General features: G+C 40.3%; 2 protein-coding genes across 2 annotated transcripts; one reads left to right on the forward strand and one right to left on the reverse strand.

The window, feature by feature from the left end:
- Window positions 1-3,227: 3,227 nt before the first annotated feature.
- On the forward strand, window positions 3,228-11,573 carry pcolceb (procollagen C-endopeptidase enhancer b). The gene is made up of 9 exons (XM_008435458.3): window positions 3,228-3,363; window positions 4,439-4,547; window positions 5,930-6,188; window positions 6,388-6,512; window positions 8,581-8,717; window positions 8,812-9,647; window positions 9,740-9,820; window positions 10,390-10,560; window positions 11,219-11,573. The coding sequence occupies exons 1-9, from the start codon at window positions 3,269-3,271 to the stop codon at window positions 11,347-11,349; spliced, it is 1,944 nt and encodes a 647-aa protein (XP_008433680.2). The 5' UTR covers window positions 3,228-3,268; the 3' UTR covers window positions 11,350-11,573.
- An 836-nt stretch (window positions 11,574-12,409) lies between these two features.
- Window positions 12,410-17,932, reverse strand: LOC145548647 (transmembrane protein 272). Its single transcript, XM_081599449.1, has 5 exons — window positions 17,797-17,932; window positions 15,299-15,357; window positions 15,163-15,213; window positions 14,873-15,079; window positions 12,410-13,008 (listed from the first exon to the last, which is right to left on the reverse strand). Exons 2-5 carry the CDS (start codon window positions 15,333-15,335, stop codon window positions 12,788-12,790), a joined length of 516 nt encoding a protein of 171 aa, XP_081455575.1. The 5' UTR covers window positions 15,336-15,357; window positions 17,797-17,932; the 3' UTR covers window positions 12,410-12,787.
- Window positions 17,933-18,704: the final 772 nt, after the last annotated feature.

Raw genomic sequence — 18,704 nt, forward strand, 5'->3', positions numbered from 1 at the left:
TGTCCAGGCAGCCTAAAGCTGTTTTGGCAACTTTGTCACAGGTACCAAGCAAAAGTCAAATGTCAACTTTTTTTTTTACCATCACAATGAGAACAAAGTCTAGTGATCACTGTGCACCGATCCCCCTTTGTTTCTTAGTCAAATTTCAGCTGTGCTTTTATGCCCACATCCAGCTCTAAACCAAGGTGAGTAGTAACGTTTTGGAAAACAAAAATATACCTTTAACATCTTCATTACACTTGAGTAATATATTGATGTAATGCTACTAGTAGATCTTACTCATATTATACTGTCACAATACAGTGATAGTTTTAACATGTAAAAACCACTTATTTTTTTATTATAAACAATACATTCTGCAGCTTTAAGATATTAACAGATATCCACTAGAACATGAGAGGTTGTGTGTGCAGAGTATTTCATGAGATTTGGACTGACAGATGTTCAAATAAACAGTTAATTAATACATCAATTAAAACTTTTACATGTTTATCTGCCATATTTGAGTTAGAGTGGGCTTTTCTGGTGGTATTTTAACTTCAATTGTACTCACTTATTACTGAACAGTGTGGTATAGCATTTGTAAGCTAACGTTTAGTCACGGCTAACATCAAAGTTAGCCATAAAAGTTAATTAGCTCTACACTCTGAAATCCAGCCCATTAAAGTAGGTTAAAACTACTACTTTGACAATTAATGTATGGTCTTGCAGACTAGCTTAGTCCAGGGTTCTGATTAGTCTAACATTTTCTAAGTATCGGTTTCAGTATAGGAGATAAAAGGCAGGGATTTTATAGCAACTGTAGTTGCTACCATATGGATGCAGAAGTTTAAATAGGCTATGTTATAAAAAATAGTTATCAAATCACTTCCATTGATGCTGATTTAGTAAATACCGGTGCTCTAAAATAAACATTTTGTATTTATGAGTGTTGGGCTACCTGACAGCAGAAACACCGAAGGACCCCAAAATCCAGTTAGGTCAGACATATTTGGCAACGAAGCCAGATGTTTTTCATTCTGGCTTTGTTGCCAGAATGAAAGTTGAACCACACAATTAAATTAAGGGGAAGGAATTTAATTATTCTTGTTGAAAACGTGACAAAAGTACAGTAGACCCCTAACCCATTCGCTTGGGTTATGGACCACCATTGCCTGAGTAGCTAAAATCTACAAATATTTTAGGCTCCCCTTAAATATGCTCATAACTGCCTATTTTAATACTTCAAACACCATACAAACATGGTGTCGAATGTAAAATTTTATGAAGAAGAAATTCCAGTGAAAGTAAATCTTAGTTTTTCAGCATACACACACATTTTAAACAATTAGACTCTTGAATCTGTGGGTTGAGCCTGGTCATTGGCTATTTTGGTTCCAGCGTTACTGGAAAGGTCTGCAAAGATTACAGTGGAATTGATTAGTCTGAAGAGTTCTGGCCTCATTCATGAGAGAGAACATTAAAGGTACTTTAGAGAAGAAATTGTGAGTCAAGCCTTCTTGTTCAACATCAGTGCCCGACTTCACGATTGCTCTGCAGAACGAATGGTCAAATATTCTTCTTGTTAAGGCAAACCAAAAATATACTCTTAAACTTAACTCTATGTAGGGTTTAGTGTTTTTTGGTTTGCTGGTGTATTTGAAAGTAGGCACCCTGAGCATGTTTTCTAAATGCAGGCACTAACAATAGTCCTGCGTATAGCTGGCTGTGCAGTGAAGTGGTTTTTATACATACAATCATGGCCATACGTTTGGCAGTGACACAAATGTTAGGGTTTGCAGCATTTCAAGTTCAAACTCTTGACGAGAAAACAATTTTGCACTGTAAGTCAAAACTTACTGTGCTATCCATTTTTCTTGATAACTCCTGCTGTTTGTTTTTGCATGTTAGATCCGAGCTTATAATGTCAAATTTAGGTTCCCAGTGGGTTTACGTTTAGGGCTGTTTCCTCGCCAAAAATTTCAACGTTTCAATCTTCTGACCTTGTACTCTTTGCTTTCACTTTTGTCTTGTAACAGTCGTCCAACATGCAGAGAAATACGCAAAACTATTTGGTTTGTTAAATAGGTTTCTGTTGGAGGATGTTTTGATCTTGGGTAGAGATGTGGGGAAGCCCATGCATGGATTGGATGAGGGTCCTTCAATGTTGGCATATTGGACTTATAGCAGTTCTCACTTCATTTGTTCTCTGGACAAATCATTCTGGTCTAGCAATTCTGGACAATTGTCCTCTGACAGAACCCCCGGACGTGAAGTCTTGATAGCTCAGGCAAAGAAATACCTGAAGATGTGCGAGGCCATTTTGAAGGAAGACATCAAGGGTCACATTTGTCCCTCTCCTTCAAATAATAAAATCGATCAGGAGGTTTAAACAAGATTGTTTCACATCTTTACCTTTACTTACAATGCGACTAAAGTAAATTAGGTTACTGCATCATCTGATTGAGACAGGGTCACAGAGGTCTCATGTCCTGGAGGGAGAATATTTTTGGGGATCCTAAGACGATCTTGGATCACGGGGTTCTGGGGAAACTGCCCCCCACAGTTTTCTTCCGGCGCAGATCACAAAACGTCCAAAGGGGAGATTCCAGGAAGCTTTGTGAAAATATGCCTGTATCTTCTCAGTACACTCATTTTCATGCAAAGGAGCAGGAACTCTACTCTGACATGCCCCCAGGTAACCTAGTTCCCAACCCTATCGCCAAGGGCCAACTCAGGCACCCGACAGAAGAAGTTCATTTGAGCCACTTGACTTGCAAAACACATTATGGTAAATGGCTTACTCGTCGTGTCCACTTCACACTACATTCAGTCATTCACACACTGATGGTGACAAGCTACTGGAGTCGAGGCTGCCACGCGCCCGGGGTCACCTATATGGAGAGTGCGACTGGGGACGAGAGCCTGCAACATCGTTGATTATGGGACGAACTCTTCCTACTGTCGTCACTGCCTTCCCAGAATCAACGGCACGTCCTCATTGTTTTACATTACTACAACTAGAGATATGACGAACAGCAGGCGAGCTGCATAGACATGCTGTAATCTGGATAAAATATGTGGGATGCTTGCAGTAGCAGGGATTCTGTCCATTTTATATTTACCCTCTCTCCTTCGTCAAACAACCTTCACTCAGCTTTCCTTTCATCATTGCCACCTCTTCCCTCCCTTTCCTAACCTCAGACTCTCTCCACGCCTATGCCTGACTTCTCCCTCCTTCCTCCGTCCTCCTCCTCTGCCGTCTCTCCTGCTCTTTGAGGACAGCAGGATGGAGGACAGGGCATCGACTGTGTGTCTTCTTGTCCTTTCTTTGGCTTTAGGATGGACCGAAGGGCAGAGTCAGGCGAACAACACAGACTCAAGGTAAGAGTTCATATCTCCTTTTTGTAGCTTTTTTTTTTTCTCCCTCATAATGTTTACAAGTGTGCACAAGTGGCAAGTCCTTTTCAAGATCAGGACTGGGAGTCTGGCCCGATTCCTTTATTGGGATCAGTGGGAGTGCAGTGGAAATGGAAGGGTTTAGTGTTGGGAGCATGTAGCTGACATCCTGTAAACTTGCATTAAAGAAAATGCCACATGTTGAGAATGATGTAGTAATTGAACTGGGCATATTCGCAGATGCCTTTGGATCTAGTGGCTGCAACGCTTTAGCAGAGTTCTTCATCTCTGGAGCTTAGTTTTGTTTTGTTTTTTGTTTTTTTTTTAGATCTCCAGCGAAGCCTGGACTTCCACAAACACACAGGGTGTAAATTGAACATGAGTAACAAACAAATACCTGTGGGCTGCTAAGCTCCACAGGGTCTGAAGGGAGGGACTTTAACCACTGGGATAGTCCAGCCAACTGTGGCCGAACGGCACCACAGTGGACTCACAACACGTTATAAAACAAGAGTGAAAATAGCAGAAATTTCGCAATCTCAACAAATCTATATAGCAATGGATTTCACAAGATGACGAACTGCTGGAGAAGTGGATGACTCCATCTGCGCACAGTGGGTGCAGCGAAATTAAAAGCTGAAGCTGGTGGAGCTTTTGATGTGTGTTTATCCGAGTGTGGAGTGGTGGGTGTGTGCCACCAGGCTCCATGTGTGAGCAGTCTGTTGCGTCGCAGGTTGAAAGTGCCTATTTGCTGCAGAAAAGTGTGTCTCCTGTCAACTTTCTTGTGGCGCAGTCTTCACACAGCACACACACACACACTATGCGTACGGTAAGGCTGCTGGCCTGGTTTGACCACGCATCAAGTGAAAACACACCACTTCTACCTCCCTCCGGCCTCGAAGAACACAGGCTGCCACTGTTACATGCACCAGGCGTATTTAGTGACGTGTGCATGCAAAGTTTTACCTCCAAACTTTTCGGTATGGCTGATCAGGGAAGATGCATTTCATAGAGTGCAAAATGTCCACTGCAAAATGTCTGTTTTTTTGTTTTTTTTCAGGACTATGTTCCCCTGCGGAGGTCACCTGGTCACTGACTCTGGCATAGTGGCCAGTGAAGGGTTCCCCAGTTTCTACAAACCCAATAGTAAATGCACCTGGTACATCACTGTGAGTGAATTTCAAATTTCCTATGATGCTTGATGCTCTATTTCACATCAGGGATATATTCAAAATTCTTTGAAAAGGTATTTAATGTAAGCAGAGTAAAGGTGACAGTTTTCTGTCCTTGAAGACTTTAATGTTTTCCACCTGATCTACACACTTGAATTCAGTTACTGATTTTTTAAATTAAATTCAAGGGTGTAGAACAAGGGACACATCTAAAAGTTGGAGGATCTGATCCTCAAGGAATGCAGATTGAGACCACCGGCTTAAGAGCGTCAGGAGTAGCAGAGGATGGGGTTTCCTAGCAACAGTTGAGAGTTCAGTAATAGTCGGTGGATGAGGTGAGTCATCCTTGACATCCTCAGGAAACACAGGAGCTTTTACATATTGATTATTCAAGCCCCTAAAATCTCTAACGCCGCATCCAAGAAAATAATGGACGCTGGAGACGTAAAGGAAGAAATACGTCTAACGACTGTAGAAAAGTCAAAGTTCTAAAGTCTCGGGGAGATGTCAGGTCTCTGAGGACGCCAGGAGGTGTATGAATGCTAAAGATTCAATAGCAGATGCTGAAGATGATAACAACACTGAAAGCAAAGACTGGGAGTGGAGGAGGACACAGTGGAAGGAGACCTTTGACCTCTTCTGGGGATATGCAGAGTTGCAGGGGGTTTAGAGGTGACCAAGACGGCTGTTCTGATAGTAATCTCTTAAGACGATGGATGTAAACTCTTTTTGGATGACATAAAGCAAGAAATTGTGACAATGTAGATGATGACTGAGGACAAGGATGCTCTGGAGATAGAGAGACAAGGACCCTGCAAGTAAAGTGAAGACACTGCATGCGATAATACAGATGAGGACGTTTCAGGTGAAAGGCCGGTTAAAGATCCTCCAGGTGACGGTGCAGATGGAAGTGATGCTGTTCCCTCACATTCAAACTTTGACTGGCTTTATTTCAATATCTTAGGTCTTCTTGATAGTAGCACATTGTGCCTAATAACCAAACAGGTTTGATAAACCTCTGATACATCATAACAAGTGAAGAATACCTCTGGGAACGATTGGACATCGTTTCCTCTTTCTCATGTGCTTCCAGTACTCCCAGTGATATTTAGCTTGTTTGGACCTGCAGTCTGTCCCGGGTGTGGACACCCACTGCAACCAGAATTTCTCCCAACACCCTGAATATGTTATTGGCTCGTGGAACCAGAAAAGACTGTCAGTCCTTTGCGGCATTAATGTTGCACGTCCTGGTATTTTGTATTTCATAGCACAAATGTGTGTGTTTTTCCTACCACTTAAAACCAGAATGAAGTATACAATATTGAATAACTGATAAATGTAATAAAACGCTTCTTCTTCGCCCCCTCCTAACGCACCAGGTCCCAGAGAGTCATGTGGTCATGCTGTCTTTCCGCCTCTTCGACATGGAGGCTGACCCCACCTGTCGCTACGACTACCTGGACGTCTACAACGGTCACTCGCGCCTGGTGCAGAAGCTGGGCCGTTTCTGTGGGACATTCAGGCCGGGCGCTCTCATCTCCACCTCCAACACCATGATGCTGGAGATGGTGTCTGATGACGCCACTGGAGGGAGAGGATTTCTCGCTTCCTTCAACGCGGGGAAGCCACATATGGAAGGTTCTTAGGTTTTTTGGGTTTTTTTTTTATCTGCTGAACTTTTAACTGTTGGAAATGTTGTTGTTTTATTTGTGACGTGCAAAATTATAATTTGTCTAAAATTTCATCGTCTTGAAGGAGGGAAGCCACCGCCCCATCAAATCACGATGTGTGCATGCATTTAGCTCGGGCTAGAGCATTTCCTGTTTTGACTTCACAGAGGACCAGTTCTGTGGAGGCCGTCTGACCAAACCACAGGGTTCTGTGAAGACGCCCAACTGGCCCAACTCGAATTACCCAGCAGGTATCAGCTGCTCCTGGCACATCACCGTCGAGCCGAGCAATGTAAGCTGATCGTTATACACTGACTAATTATGGTAATGTAACTAACTTACCTCTTAACTTTGAAGGATTTTTTTTTTCTTTTTCTTTTTTTTACCTTGTTTACAAATGATAGCGCCCCCTGGTGTTCTTTGTGTTATCCAGCAAAAAATCAATTTTAAAAAATGGACAGTTTGAATCATCTTTGAACGATCAAATGTCCTCACGAACCCCATTGAAGTCCTGGAAGGTAGTTGTGTTTGCTGCTGATTGGGTGAAACTTGAATCAAGACGAATAAAAATAGTTGAGTTTTTTTTTTCATTAGGAAAACTTCTCCAAAATTATACAGGTGTTTACTTTTGTGTTTTAATTCAACAATCCTTTGAAGGTGTGTTTTTTGAAACAGTTAATGTTTCAAGGTATTTAAAGTAGTTTTTATGACTCTTCAGTTACATTTTTCACTTTCTTGACAATCCCTAAGATAAAAAAATAATAATAATAATTTTTAAAGCTGCCAGTATATTTTCTTTCTGTCACTGAAAAACATCTATGATTTAACTATGCCTTTTTAAGACCTGTTGATGACAATGAGAACAGGGAATCTGGTGCAGTTGTAAGTATGTGTTTATGGTTATAAAGTAGAATAATTGATTTGTTGTGGGTTACAAATCACACTTAAGTGTAATGTTCTACCGTTAGGTTTGCTGACTCAGATACAAAAATTGGTCATAATTGCAATAATCTCTCCTGCAGACTGTTGATACTATTACCCCTCAACTGTAGTACAGTCAATGTGGCAGTATTTCTGAAGCCTTCCTTCATTTTAAACTCTACAGGAAACACACCCAGCTAAGCTCACACTGTTAGCAACAAGTGTGCAGAAAATGGCTCACTGTTAAAATAAAAGTAAATGACATCCGCTAGAGTGATTTCATGACAGATGTTAAAGAAATTGTAGACAGCCATATCATGCTAGGTGGTCCTGCCAGCTAACTCACAAAAATCCATAGAGATATTAAAGTCTTGAATTGAAATTTGTGTCATATAAAACCTTGCAAAAAGATGAATACCCCTTGAACGTTATGGCTTTTCACGGATCTGTGTGAAAAGCTGGAACTTCTCCTGATTGTTTTCCCACACAGACAAAGGGCAGATCAAAAGATCTTAGCAAACGATCTGCTGTAACTACAGGTAAAATAAAGGTCAATGGGCCAGAATAAGTTATTAAACTATAATTAGGCTATTTCAATCAAGAGATGTTAAGTTTTAAAACTAGCATATTCTGAATTTATTTTCTTAACAGGTGATCTTAAAGTCAGGTTACTTTATTCGATAATGTTCCAATGTGGAATATAACCTACGACTGAATGTCCCAGTCAAAGTCCTAAATCGATTTGAAAATCAGTGGTAAGACTTAAAAATGCTCTACCTCTAATCTGACTGAGCTTGAGTTGCTTAGCATAGAAAATGGACAAAATGTACTTTTCTGTGGATGTCTCTGCTTCAAATACATACACTGCTGCTACCGAGTTCAATGACACAGATCCACTGTAAAATGTCTGAGACCTAACACAGATAAAAGGTTCATTTTAAGCATTGAAATTGTTGAGTGACAATTTTTCAATCTCATGGAGCAACTTAGACGCTAGTTGGACTTTACATGCAGCTGGATATGCTGTGCGAAGTGGGTTGCTGCTGCAAGAGAAAGTTTGAAGAAATGAGTAAACAGGCCCATCAATAGGAAACATAGTTACTAATTTACACTGACTAACATATGAATGTGTGTTTGTGAAAGATGGGAAAGAGGAAAGTGTGACAGTGGCTCTGGTAATAGAGGTTAAATGAAAGAGTTCATTGAGTTATTGCAGGTGTGCTCATGCGAGCCAAGAGATTGACCTTAAGGAAATGGGGTGGGGGGAGTAACCAAGGGCGACAGAAAGAGCTAAAAGCCCCTCTGTATTTCCCCTTTCCTCCAAGTCCACCTCTCTGTGGCTGTACTGTACTCGTTTCATGAAAACCAGGAAGGAATAAACATTCCTGCGTCGTTCCCTGTCGTAAAGCTTATAGTTTGCGTTGCCATCTGTCTTCCAGGTGATTGAAGTGAAGTTTGAGAAGCTGGACTTGGAGTCTGATTTGTACTGTCGCTACGACTACGTGGCATTGTTCAATGGAGGAGAGACCGATGACTCGAGGAGGATTGGGAAGTTCTGCGGAGATAGAGCGCCGGCGTGAGAATTTTGCTAAGAAATCGCTCTTAAAATTAAGTAATTTTAACTCATGCATTTTTGAGGTTTCAATGACATTTTCTCAACCTTTACGTAGAACCATAGTGACAAATGGCAACGAGCTCCTTGTCCAGTTTGTGTCGGATCTCAGTGTGACCTCAGATGGGTTCATGGCACATTACTCCAGTGTGCCCCGCGAGTCCCGCACACCCACAGCTGGTGGTGACTTCATCTACAAACCTCAGCCAACTTCCAGGCCGCAGAAACCAACGTCAAAGCCAAGGAAACCCACCAAACCAACACCTAAACCGACCACCAAACCAGCTTTAAGACCAACTCCTAAACCATCAGTAAAACCAAAACCTAAACCAACTAAAAAGCCATTGATAAAACCGATTAAACCTTCTCTCAAAACAACACCAAAACCAACGACTAGACCTGTCCAGCCGACTACTAAACCTGTCAAACCGACATCTAAACCAACTGCAAAACCACCCGTTAAACCACGACCTGGCATTCGCTTTAAGCCAACACCCAAACCCCCCAAAAAGCCGTTTTCAAGGACTCCACTGGTAAAGAAACCCCTGCTCCGCAAACCTACTCCCAAGCCTGCAGTCAAGTCCACCGTCAAACCAAAACCAGTGAAACCCACACCTAAGTTGCCCCTAAGAAAACCCACAGCTAAACCTGGGGATAAAAACACACTCAAAACCAAAATAATTAAGCCAACACTCAAACCCAGAATCCTGATCAAACCCTCACGGAAACCTTGGGTGAAACCTAAGCCCACCATGAAACCTCGAGTCAAACCTGTGAAGCCGACCCCAAAGACTGGACTGAAACCAACAGCGAAGCCAAAGGTAAAGCCCAAAACAACAACTAAACCAGAGCCGAGCAGGACTGTGACCAAAAAGCCTGCTGTCAACATGACAGGTGAGTGAAACGGAGCTGCACTTTGTGCCTGTGTCAGTGAGGATGCTACTCGATGTATTTCATGTTTGTGTTTGTGTGAACATTTCCTGCAGCTTCACCTCTCAACCCACTGTGTACTCAACCCTGCGCGAGGATAGGGACTCTCCATTCCAACTTCTGCCCACATGACTTTGGTGAGGAGTAACTCAAGCTCCTTCATAAAACATCTTTTGTCTACTGGCTTAAAAAACAAAAACATTAGGACACCCCTTTTAACTATCAGATTCTTCACAAAGATATATTGACGTTTAGCCTCTTTTAGATCTCTGGACATTTTTATCTAATTGTACTTTAAAAATTAAACTTGTGAGGCTCGTTCAACAAAACCCATCCGCAGAAATGTGAAAATAATGAAGACACTCTTCCCTCTAATAACTAGTAACATCAGCAAGAAAAAAGACCTCTAAGTATCAAGACTGTTCTAAAAAAATTACACAAAAGCTAGACTTTTTAGAAGCCAACATGAAAGAAATCAAGGATGATATGGAAGATTTCGCTTCCTTCTGCACCTCTCCAAAAAAACAAAACAAAAAAAAATTTTTTCCTCTGTAAAAAATAGATTATAGGTTGTTAACATTTTATATCCTAGAAATGTAAATAAACAACCTAATTCAGAAAGGCTATTGCTTAGCAACCACATCTGTCTACTTTAAAGTCTTTGGCCATTTCTGTTTTTCCTCTAACACTTTGTTCACCCGCCCAGTGATTACAGGGAAGGTGACTTCTCTGAGTCCTGATCCAAGTGGCTCAGCGACTCTGGAAATGTCTCTGATCAAAGCCTACAAGGCAGGGAGCCTCAAGATCAACAAATCGGGACCCATTAAGTCAGTCACGCTGAGGTCCGCCTGCAAGAAATGCCCTGGGATTGTCAAAGGTACAACGTAGAGCTGCACATTCACCGTGACGGTCTTTTTTATCTGTACTTCATACGACATAAGAGGAGCTGTTGTTTGGTTAAAAAGTGGCGAGCGTTGCTAGATGTTTTTGCTAGGTGGTGTTGATTTAGTCTTTTTACAGTGTCTTGTGTCCCAAAACCACATTAAGCCAAGATTTGCTTTTAAGTCTCAAATGTTTTCCAGCTGATAGTCAATAAAGTGACAAAAATAGTGAATAAATTTACTGACATGTTTTCAGTTCAGGACCTAAAAATTTGGACCAGAAAAGAGTTACATAGGAAGTTCAATGAGTTTCTGACAAGTCACTAGTTGAACTTTCTGGTGTTTTGAATAACCTCAGTTTTCCAAACTGAGGTTATTCAGCAAAGTAAGATATTTAATATTAACGCCTACTCCAACAAACCCCAGTTCAATAATCTAAACTTTCCTCATAAAATCTTCTTCTTCTCCATGTACATTTAAGTCAGAAAGACATCATAAAAAAAAAGAGAACAAAAATAAATTCTTGAGCTGTTTAGAAAAATAGGGTTCATAATTTAGCCAACTAAAGCCCTGTGTTTTGATGTAAAAAGCCCAGAAATGTCACAGTTGCACATTTTTTTCCTTTTTTTCTTGTTTTTTTTTTCTGTCGTTCAGGTCGGAACTACGTGCTGATGGGGACAGTCGACGCCCAGGGCAACGGCCAGCTGAGCCCGTCCAACTTCGCTCTGATTTATCAACCTGCGCACGCCAAGTCGCTCGAAATCCTTTCCCGCAAATCGTGCTAACGTAACGGTCTCACAGCAGAGAAATGCATCTACCAGCATGGCAAAAGTTTTAATAATAACATCCTGCAAAGTTCTGACATATTTCTGCTAATGGACGGCTGTCACGTTTTTAAATATTCACCGTTATTTCATCTTGTATTTTGTATGTAAATTATGTATTAATGAAATGAATTAATTTCTATGTTATTGATACAAAATAAACACAATTGTTGGGATATTCCAGAGGTTTTAGCTGTTGAAGTCTTATTTAACAAATGAGATGAGAAAAGTGGCTCACATTTAATAAGTTAGCAGAAGAGTTCATTATAGGAAGTTTGTGTCATTTACATAGTTTTATCTTTAGTAAATCCTCTTTGCGAAACAAAAAGCATTCGTTTGCTATATGATGGAGAAGAGGGGTTACAATGACAAAGGTTTGTGTGTTTTTCCCCCCTTTTGTTTAAAATAGTTTTGATCTTTATTTGACCCAGGATTGTTCCACTGAGATTAAAGGAATACCTGCAGTGTCAACTCTGGGACTTTATATAGATATCTATCTTTTTCAAATCAAATCTAAATAACGGAATTTACCACAGGCGGAGCCCATTGAAGCTGAAGAAACATCTCGAAGGTGATCAGTGGAAACTTCTGCAGTTTTGAAAATCATTTAAAACAATTTGGAACAATACTTTTAGGATGCACTGTATCTCCATAGCAGAGTTTCTATTTAATGTTATTTTCTTTCTTCTGACTTCACTCAGTGACACTGAAACCAGCTGGTCTTCTCTCTACAATAACTTCCACTCTGAAGAGGGTTGTTGACTTGCTATCACTTATGTCAGATGTGTCAACTCCGTTCATCTTACGTCCCGATGTACCTTTACCTTACTAATTACGCCTGTAAATGTCAAACATAAAAGCTAAATAAGCTGTCAAACACTGAAAAAACCCCAACATTATTTACCTATTTAACTTTACATTTTAAATGTGCTACAGAATATATTTGACATTACAGCTGAACAGTAAGATTTGACGCTTGTTTCAACCTGGACGTCGGAGCAAAATAAATAAGCACAAGCAGTAAATTAAAAGAGATCTTTTATGATTTCCTCTTGATCCTTGTAAAAAGCTCAATAAGATGTAAACACCCCACCAGACATGTTTTTCAGCACCGCCAGTCCAAACAAACAGAATACATTCATTCATTGATTCACAGTGGCAGACAAAATACAGCAAAAACGAACAAAAGCGCACACGGCCAGTGTTAAAACGCACAAAGGGTTGAGAAGCATAGAGATTGAACAGCCATAAAAAAAATAAACATCAATGAACTGAATATTTATTCTCCTTTTTAAACTTATATTATTGTAGTAAGTTGTTTTGCACAGCTGGCACAACAGAAGCTCCAGCTCCAGTCGCGCGAGAAGCATCCCAGCTCAGGCTTTCTCTGCGGTCGCCCTCAGGCCTGCTGGTTGGCGTCGTCGTCGGAGTCGGCCCGGCCGCACAGGAAGAAGCAGAAGAGGACGCAGCAGCCGGTGAGCACGAACAGAATCACCAGGATGTAGACCAGCGTGGTGTTCCAGAAGGCAAACAGGTAGAGCGTCTTGTTACAGTAGCGTGACGTATCGGTGGCGTTCTTGTTGTATTCGGGCTGATAAACCGAGTAGATCCAAAGGTTGCCTGTGGAAAATGGGGATGAAGCGTGAGCGGAAAAGTATTGAGAAAAGCTAAATAGGTTAACAAGAGAAAGTCAACCGTGAATGTCAAGCGGAGAAAAAAAAAAGAAATAAGTAATCAATAAGTACAAGTCCAGTTTTATGAAAGCCTCAGAGATTTGTTAAAGACTTATGATCAATTAGCTTCACGAAAACCATGTTTAATGCTTGTAATTTGAAAGTTTAACTGGTGCCATATAATGAGCAAATAAAAAGTAATAATTTGAATATTCGTATGCTTTGCACAGAGAGGGAATGAAAAAGAGCGGGAAACGCTCAAAGAAAAATGCTAAAACCCCTGAAGAACTATTGATCACCATAAATAGTGATCAATATTTCACTGAGCTGCAGCGTTCACGGGACTGACAGACTGAGCCTGTGATTCCAGTCACACCGTCTGCAGAAGGTTAAGCACAGAAGTGGAGAAAACCTCACAAAGTCTCACAAACTGCCCCTTTTATTTTTACAAGAAAACATCAGAGGTGGATGGTGCCAGTAAATCAAGAAAAAATATTTACAATATAGAGCGACATCTAGTGGTCAATGTGCATAATTACAAGAGGCTTATCCCACAATGTCAAGTTTATGAAATGTCATCCATGCAGCTTTGCAGCATTGATAAATGCAACCACAATAATTCAGGAGATAAAAACATTTAATTTCAGTAATTCTGTTGGAAAAGTGAATGTATGGCGGTTCTTGACACAGAGTGATGCATTTCAAATGTTTACGCTATTCATGATGGTTATTGAGGCAGGCTAGTGAAACTCCCATAATCACAAGCCTTCCTCCAAGCTCTATGAATAAATTGCAAATTTTACTTTCATCTGAGGACACTGAGCAACCGGTCAGTCGTTTTAGCTTCTCAGCCAAGTTAAAACATTTCTGATGTCGTTTGAGGCTCAGGAGTGGCTTAAACTCTCACAATGTGACCATTGTAGTCAGTCTTCCTAGGACAATAGACCATGATCTTCTTCTGTAGTCTCCGTCTCATTTCCTGTCAGCGTCATGTATTTCAGAAGATGCATAGAGAAATGATTTAGACCTTTAGTAATTGGAGACATTCGTATGTTTGTCTTGTCCCTGAAAGAAAGTGTAAAGAGAATTTCTGGACAACTGAATGCAGAGAAGGTGACGACATCGCGACAAAGAAAACCGAACCAGCTGGGCTGATGACAAAACTGAAGACTGAAAATCCAAACGGAGCGACTGCTTCAATTTTGAGGAAAAAAACAAAACTAACAAACAAAAAACATTGGAATTACTTCCTATTTCTAAAGGTCTTGTATTTTGGCATTTTATTACTCATTTGTTAAGTTAAAATCTCTGATAATGAGACTCCTTCTCGCAAAAGAAGGTGAATGAATGGCACCTGGTTACATATGATGCAATGATCAGTAGCATGATCATTGCATCATATGAATAATTATTACATTATTCAGGGTCTGAAAAGGTTTTCCTTTAGGATATTACAAACCTATTCAAACAAATTATTCACATTAAATTGTTCCAAAACTAAAAGTCAACCTGGGTATCAGTGTGCTAAGGAAGCAAGGAAAGATTTTACTTATGGACAAATATAAAAAAATAACAATTAAAATGTGACATCATATTTTAAATTTAGTCCTTTTAAACTAGTGGAAACCTAAAATGACGACAGGTAGCCGTAATGTGACTTAAACCAAATTAAAATTTGCTGTTACATTAATCACTGAGCAGCCGGTTTCTCTGGTGTTAACCCACTAAGGGGTTGACCAGACGACCAGTAACATCATTTCTGTCCTTTTGTGTTCGGCACCCTGCATCTACAAATAACAAAAACTGCTCACCCGTAATGAACCAGCAGAAGAGGAACAAGGACACCAGCGAGTTCCAGGCAGTGACAACGTGGCCCGCCACCGTCCGCGGTCTCTCTTTGGTGTTTCGTGTGCCGGGGAGGCAAGACAGGAGGTTGAGGACTATGGTGAAGACCCCCGACACAATCAGGTAGATGGGGATCTTCTGCTGGACTGGACAGTCGTTGAGGTACACTGTCCCTAGTGGACAGAGGGAAAAGCTGTTCTTTTAGAAAGCACAGTGAAGCAACATGACGCCGACAGGAAGACGTACAACCGCTCACCGACTGCAATGTAGGCAATGGGCATGATGCAGAGAATCACCTTTGAGACTACTGCAGGAAGGAAGAAACAAAACGTGAACCGTCAGTTTTCAGATCAGAACAGAAACCATTAAGCTCTCGGGAAGGAGGATCTCACCCAGTACAGCCGGATGGGGGTCTTTGATGGAACTCATTTTCAGGGATGGTGACGCTAACCTGCAGAGGTCAAACAAGGAACTGTGACGCTGATGGATATATTCATCAGTTACCAAAACAAACCTGACAACTCAGATGGTACAATCCACCTGAACAAGAATAAGAATAAAAAAAAAACATGCTGACCTTTAAACACCACTGTCTGGTCATTAACGGGTTATAAAAAATACGTGCATGTCTTTGCTACTTTTATAGGATTTTGTAACTTTTATCCATTTGTTGCTCAGGAGCAAAAACTTGTGCGGGTGTGCTACGCTGTGCCAGGATGGCAAGACAACAGCAATGACCCCAGAGAAGGAAATGTTGGAGACTCTTAATCAGGTAAAGTTTACAGATCCGTTTATTGTGAAAACACTCCTTTAAAACAGTCAAGTAGCGCAGTGGATTGTTGCACATTTCATAAAGATGAAATGATGATGCAAGCAAGAAATTCAGTACATGTAACCTTCAAGGCCCGCTCTTTTTAGAGACATACCGCTTTTCATGCGGTATGTTTCAAAGTTCAGGATGGCGATCACTTTTGAAGATGCCTGCAGAGTCTGACTAATGTGGCGAGGCTATACAATTATCTGACGAAAAAATGAATTGTCTAGCTCTATTAATAGTTGAGATATTCCAAAAAATTGTCCTTAACGGCTGCCATCTTGGATGTCATCTTAAAGACTAATATGAAACTGCTTAAGACAAAAATCAGTTTAAGATCAGTGATCAGCTGACCTGATAAAGCATGCTGGTGAGTAAGGCTGTAATAACTCAGAGTAAAGACTGGGGAAGCCCATGCAGGGCTTTAAAAGCAAATAAAGGTGCTGACAAGAGGCGCGTCACGCAGACGGTGATTGACAGCGCTTAGACACGCCTTCTGGCTCTTACTGGTTGTTTCTAGATAGCACTGTGTAAAGGCAATTTCATAAGTATTTTTTACTGGGAAAAGCTAAACTGCTGGAAGTGACTGCATGTGTTGATGTGTTCTGCCGAGGATTTAGAATTTAACAAATGTCCACATTCAACCATAAACAACATTTTACAAAGCAATGTTGTTCTTGTACATTTTGGATAACTTCCAAGTGATACATCAAAATGTGCTCTATAAATCACATGGGACAGAAATGCTAAATGTTCCTCTTCTGTAGAAAAGGACTCAAATTTGCAAGAAATAAGGTTGGATACATTACCCACAATGCAAGTCAGACCAACTCTTTAAAATAGCAACAAAAATAAATAAATTCTGCTTTCACATGAAAACTTTGTAAATAAAAGTTAAGGATAAATAAAACAGACAAAGAAAATATTTATCCTTAAAAAAATGCTTGACGTCACAACTTAGGAAACTCTCATTTGGTTCCTGCTACACACCACTATTTAAAAACATTCAAGTGCAACGTTGTGTTTGACCATTATTATTTACTCTTCAAAAATAATACTTAAAAAAATTCTTTCTCTGGTACGGAAGAGGATTAGGGCCACCGAGAAAAAAAAAAAATAATTCTGACTTTCTGACTGTCAGAATTCTGACTTTAATCTCAGAATTCTGACTTTAGAATTCTGACATTAATCTCAGAAATCTGACTTTCTGACTGTCAAAATTCTGACTTTCTGGCTTTGTCAGAATTCTGACTTTAATCTCAGAATTCTGACTTTCTGACTGTCAGAATTCTGACTTTAAATCTCAGAATTCTGACTTTAGAATTCTGACATTAATCTCAGAAATCTGACTTTCTGACTGTCAAAATTCTGACTTTCTGGCTTTGTCAGAATTCTGACTTTAATCTCAGAATTCTGACTTTCTGACTGTCAGAATTCTGACTTTAAAGTCAGAATTCTGACTTTAGAATTCTGACATTAATCTCAGAAATCTGACTTTCTGACTTTCTGACTTTGTCAAAAAAAGAAAAAAAGAATTCTGACTTTAATCTCAGAATCTGAGATTAAAGTCAGAATTCTTTTTTTCTTTTTTCGGTGGCCCTAATCCTCTTCCGTCCTCTGGTATCAAGACTGGCAGTCGAATAATAACGTTCAGTCAGACTGCATTCCCATAACCAGTCTGACTGGTGATCATAACACAAGACCAAGTGCAGAACAACAGCGCGTGGAGGGAGTGTGTGAACCCCGATCAGTCTGATCCAATTTCAAAAAAGCTGTCGTTTGTTTATCTTTAACAATAAGCAGCATCGTGTGGAAAGAAATCAACTACGTAGAAGGGAATGAATACTGATATTTGTTCAGTTTCGTGGCGCAGATTTAAAAGAGCGCAGAGAAATGAGCGCAGAGATCCTCAAACAGCGGCCTCGCCTCTCACTCTTTGGCATCGTGTGGGAAAGTGGGAAAGGACTCACACCGCCTCCCACGCCCCGAAAACGGCCTCTGTGTCAGCGTCCGGCCGCGGAAAGTCTCCGGTAAGAGTCACCCCGTAAGGAAATCACGGGAAGGACGTAAACTTACCTGCAGTTCAGTCAGAGTTTTGGTTTCTTCTGGGTCTTCTGTGTATCGACAGCCGCTTCTTTACGTGCCGTAGCTGACAGAGCTACCTCCTAGTGACGGGAGCGCGCCTGCATGCGCGGTCACGCAGGGCAGCAACTCATAGCTATGCAAATCAAGCTAGTTTGTTTCCTGCTTCCCATTAAAATTAAAATTAAATACTTGGCTATAAAAGAAAAATATTGTTAGCCATAAGAGTGACCGCATCTTTCTTTATATAAAAAACAGAAAAATAAAACTTAATATTACAAATTAATCAGGGGTGAAAGTAGTTTTAAAATCTTGGGGGTACTATGACAAAAGTATATATATATATACTTATATATATATATATATATATATATATATATATATATATATATATATATATATATATATATATATATATATATATATATATATATATATATATATATATATATATATATATATATATTTAAAAAAGCTGCTTCTTTGTGTGCTTTGGAGTTTCTGTGCTGATTAATGTTTTTGCAAAGCGATAAAAGCTGGGTAGCTCTTAACTTGATACAAAATAAAGCTGTATTTCTCTCAGCCCACTGGCTGCAATGTTGACACCTTGAGATGCCATGAGACCTAAATTCTGAACATCATGGCATGGAGTGCATCCCAGTTTTCCAAGTCTGGCATATAACCATTCATTTTAGCTTTTAAACTGGTAATATTGATCCTGTGTCCAGACAGAGGGATAATCAGTAGCCCAGCACCATGACCTGTTTGTTCTGAAGATACTGCAGCTTCCACTTCTCTTCCTAACATGGTGCCTCCTCACCCTGACTCTGATAGGAGGAACCACAGAGCTCTTTTAGGTTAAAAGCTCATCTTCTGAAGTTGGGATATTTTTCCTCCAACAG

Source organism: Poecilia reticulata, chromosome 18, assembly GCF_904066995.2.
Source record: "Poecilia reticulata chromosome 18, P_reticulata-male-v2, whole genome shotgun sequence".
NCBI classification, from domain to species: Eukaryota; Metazoa; Chordata; class Actinopteri; order Cyprinodontiformes; family Poeciliidae; genus Poecilia; species Poecilia reticulata.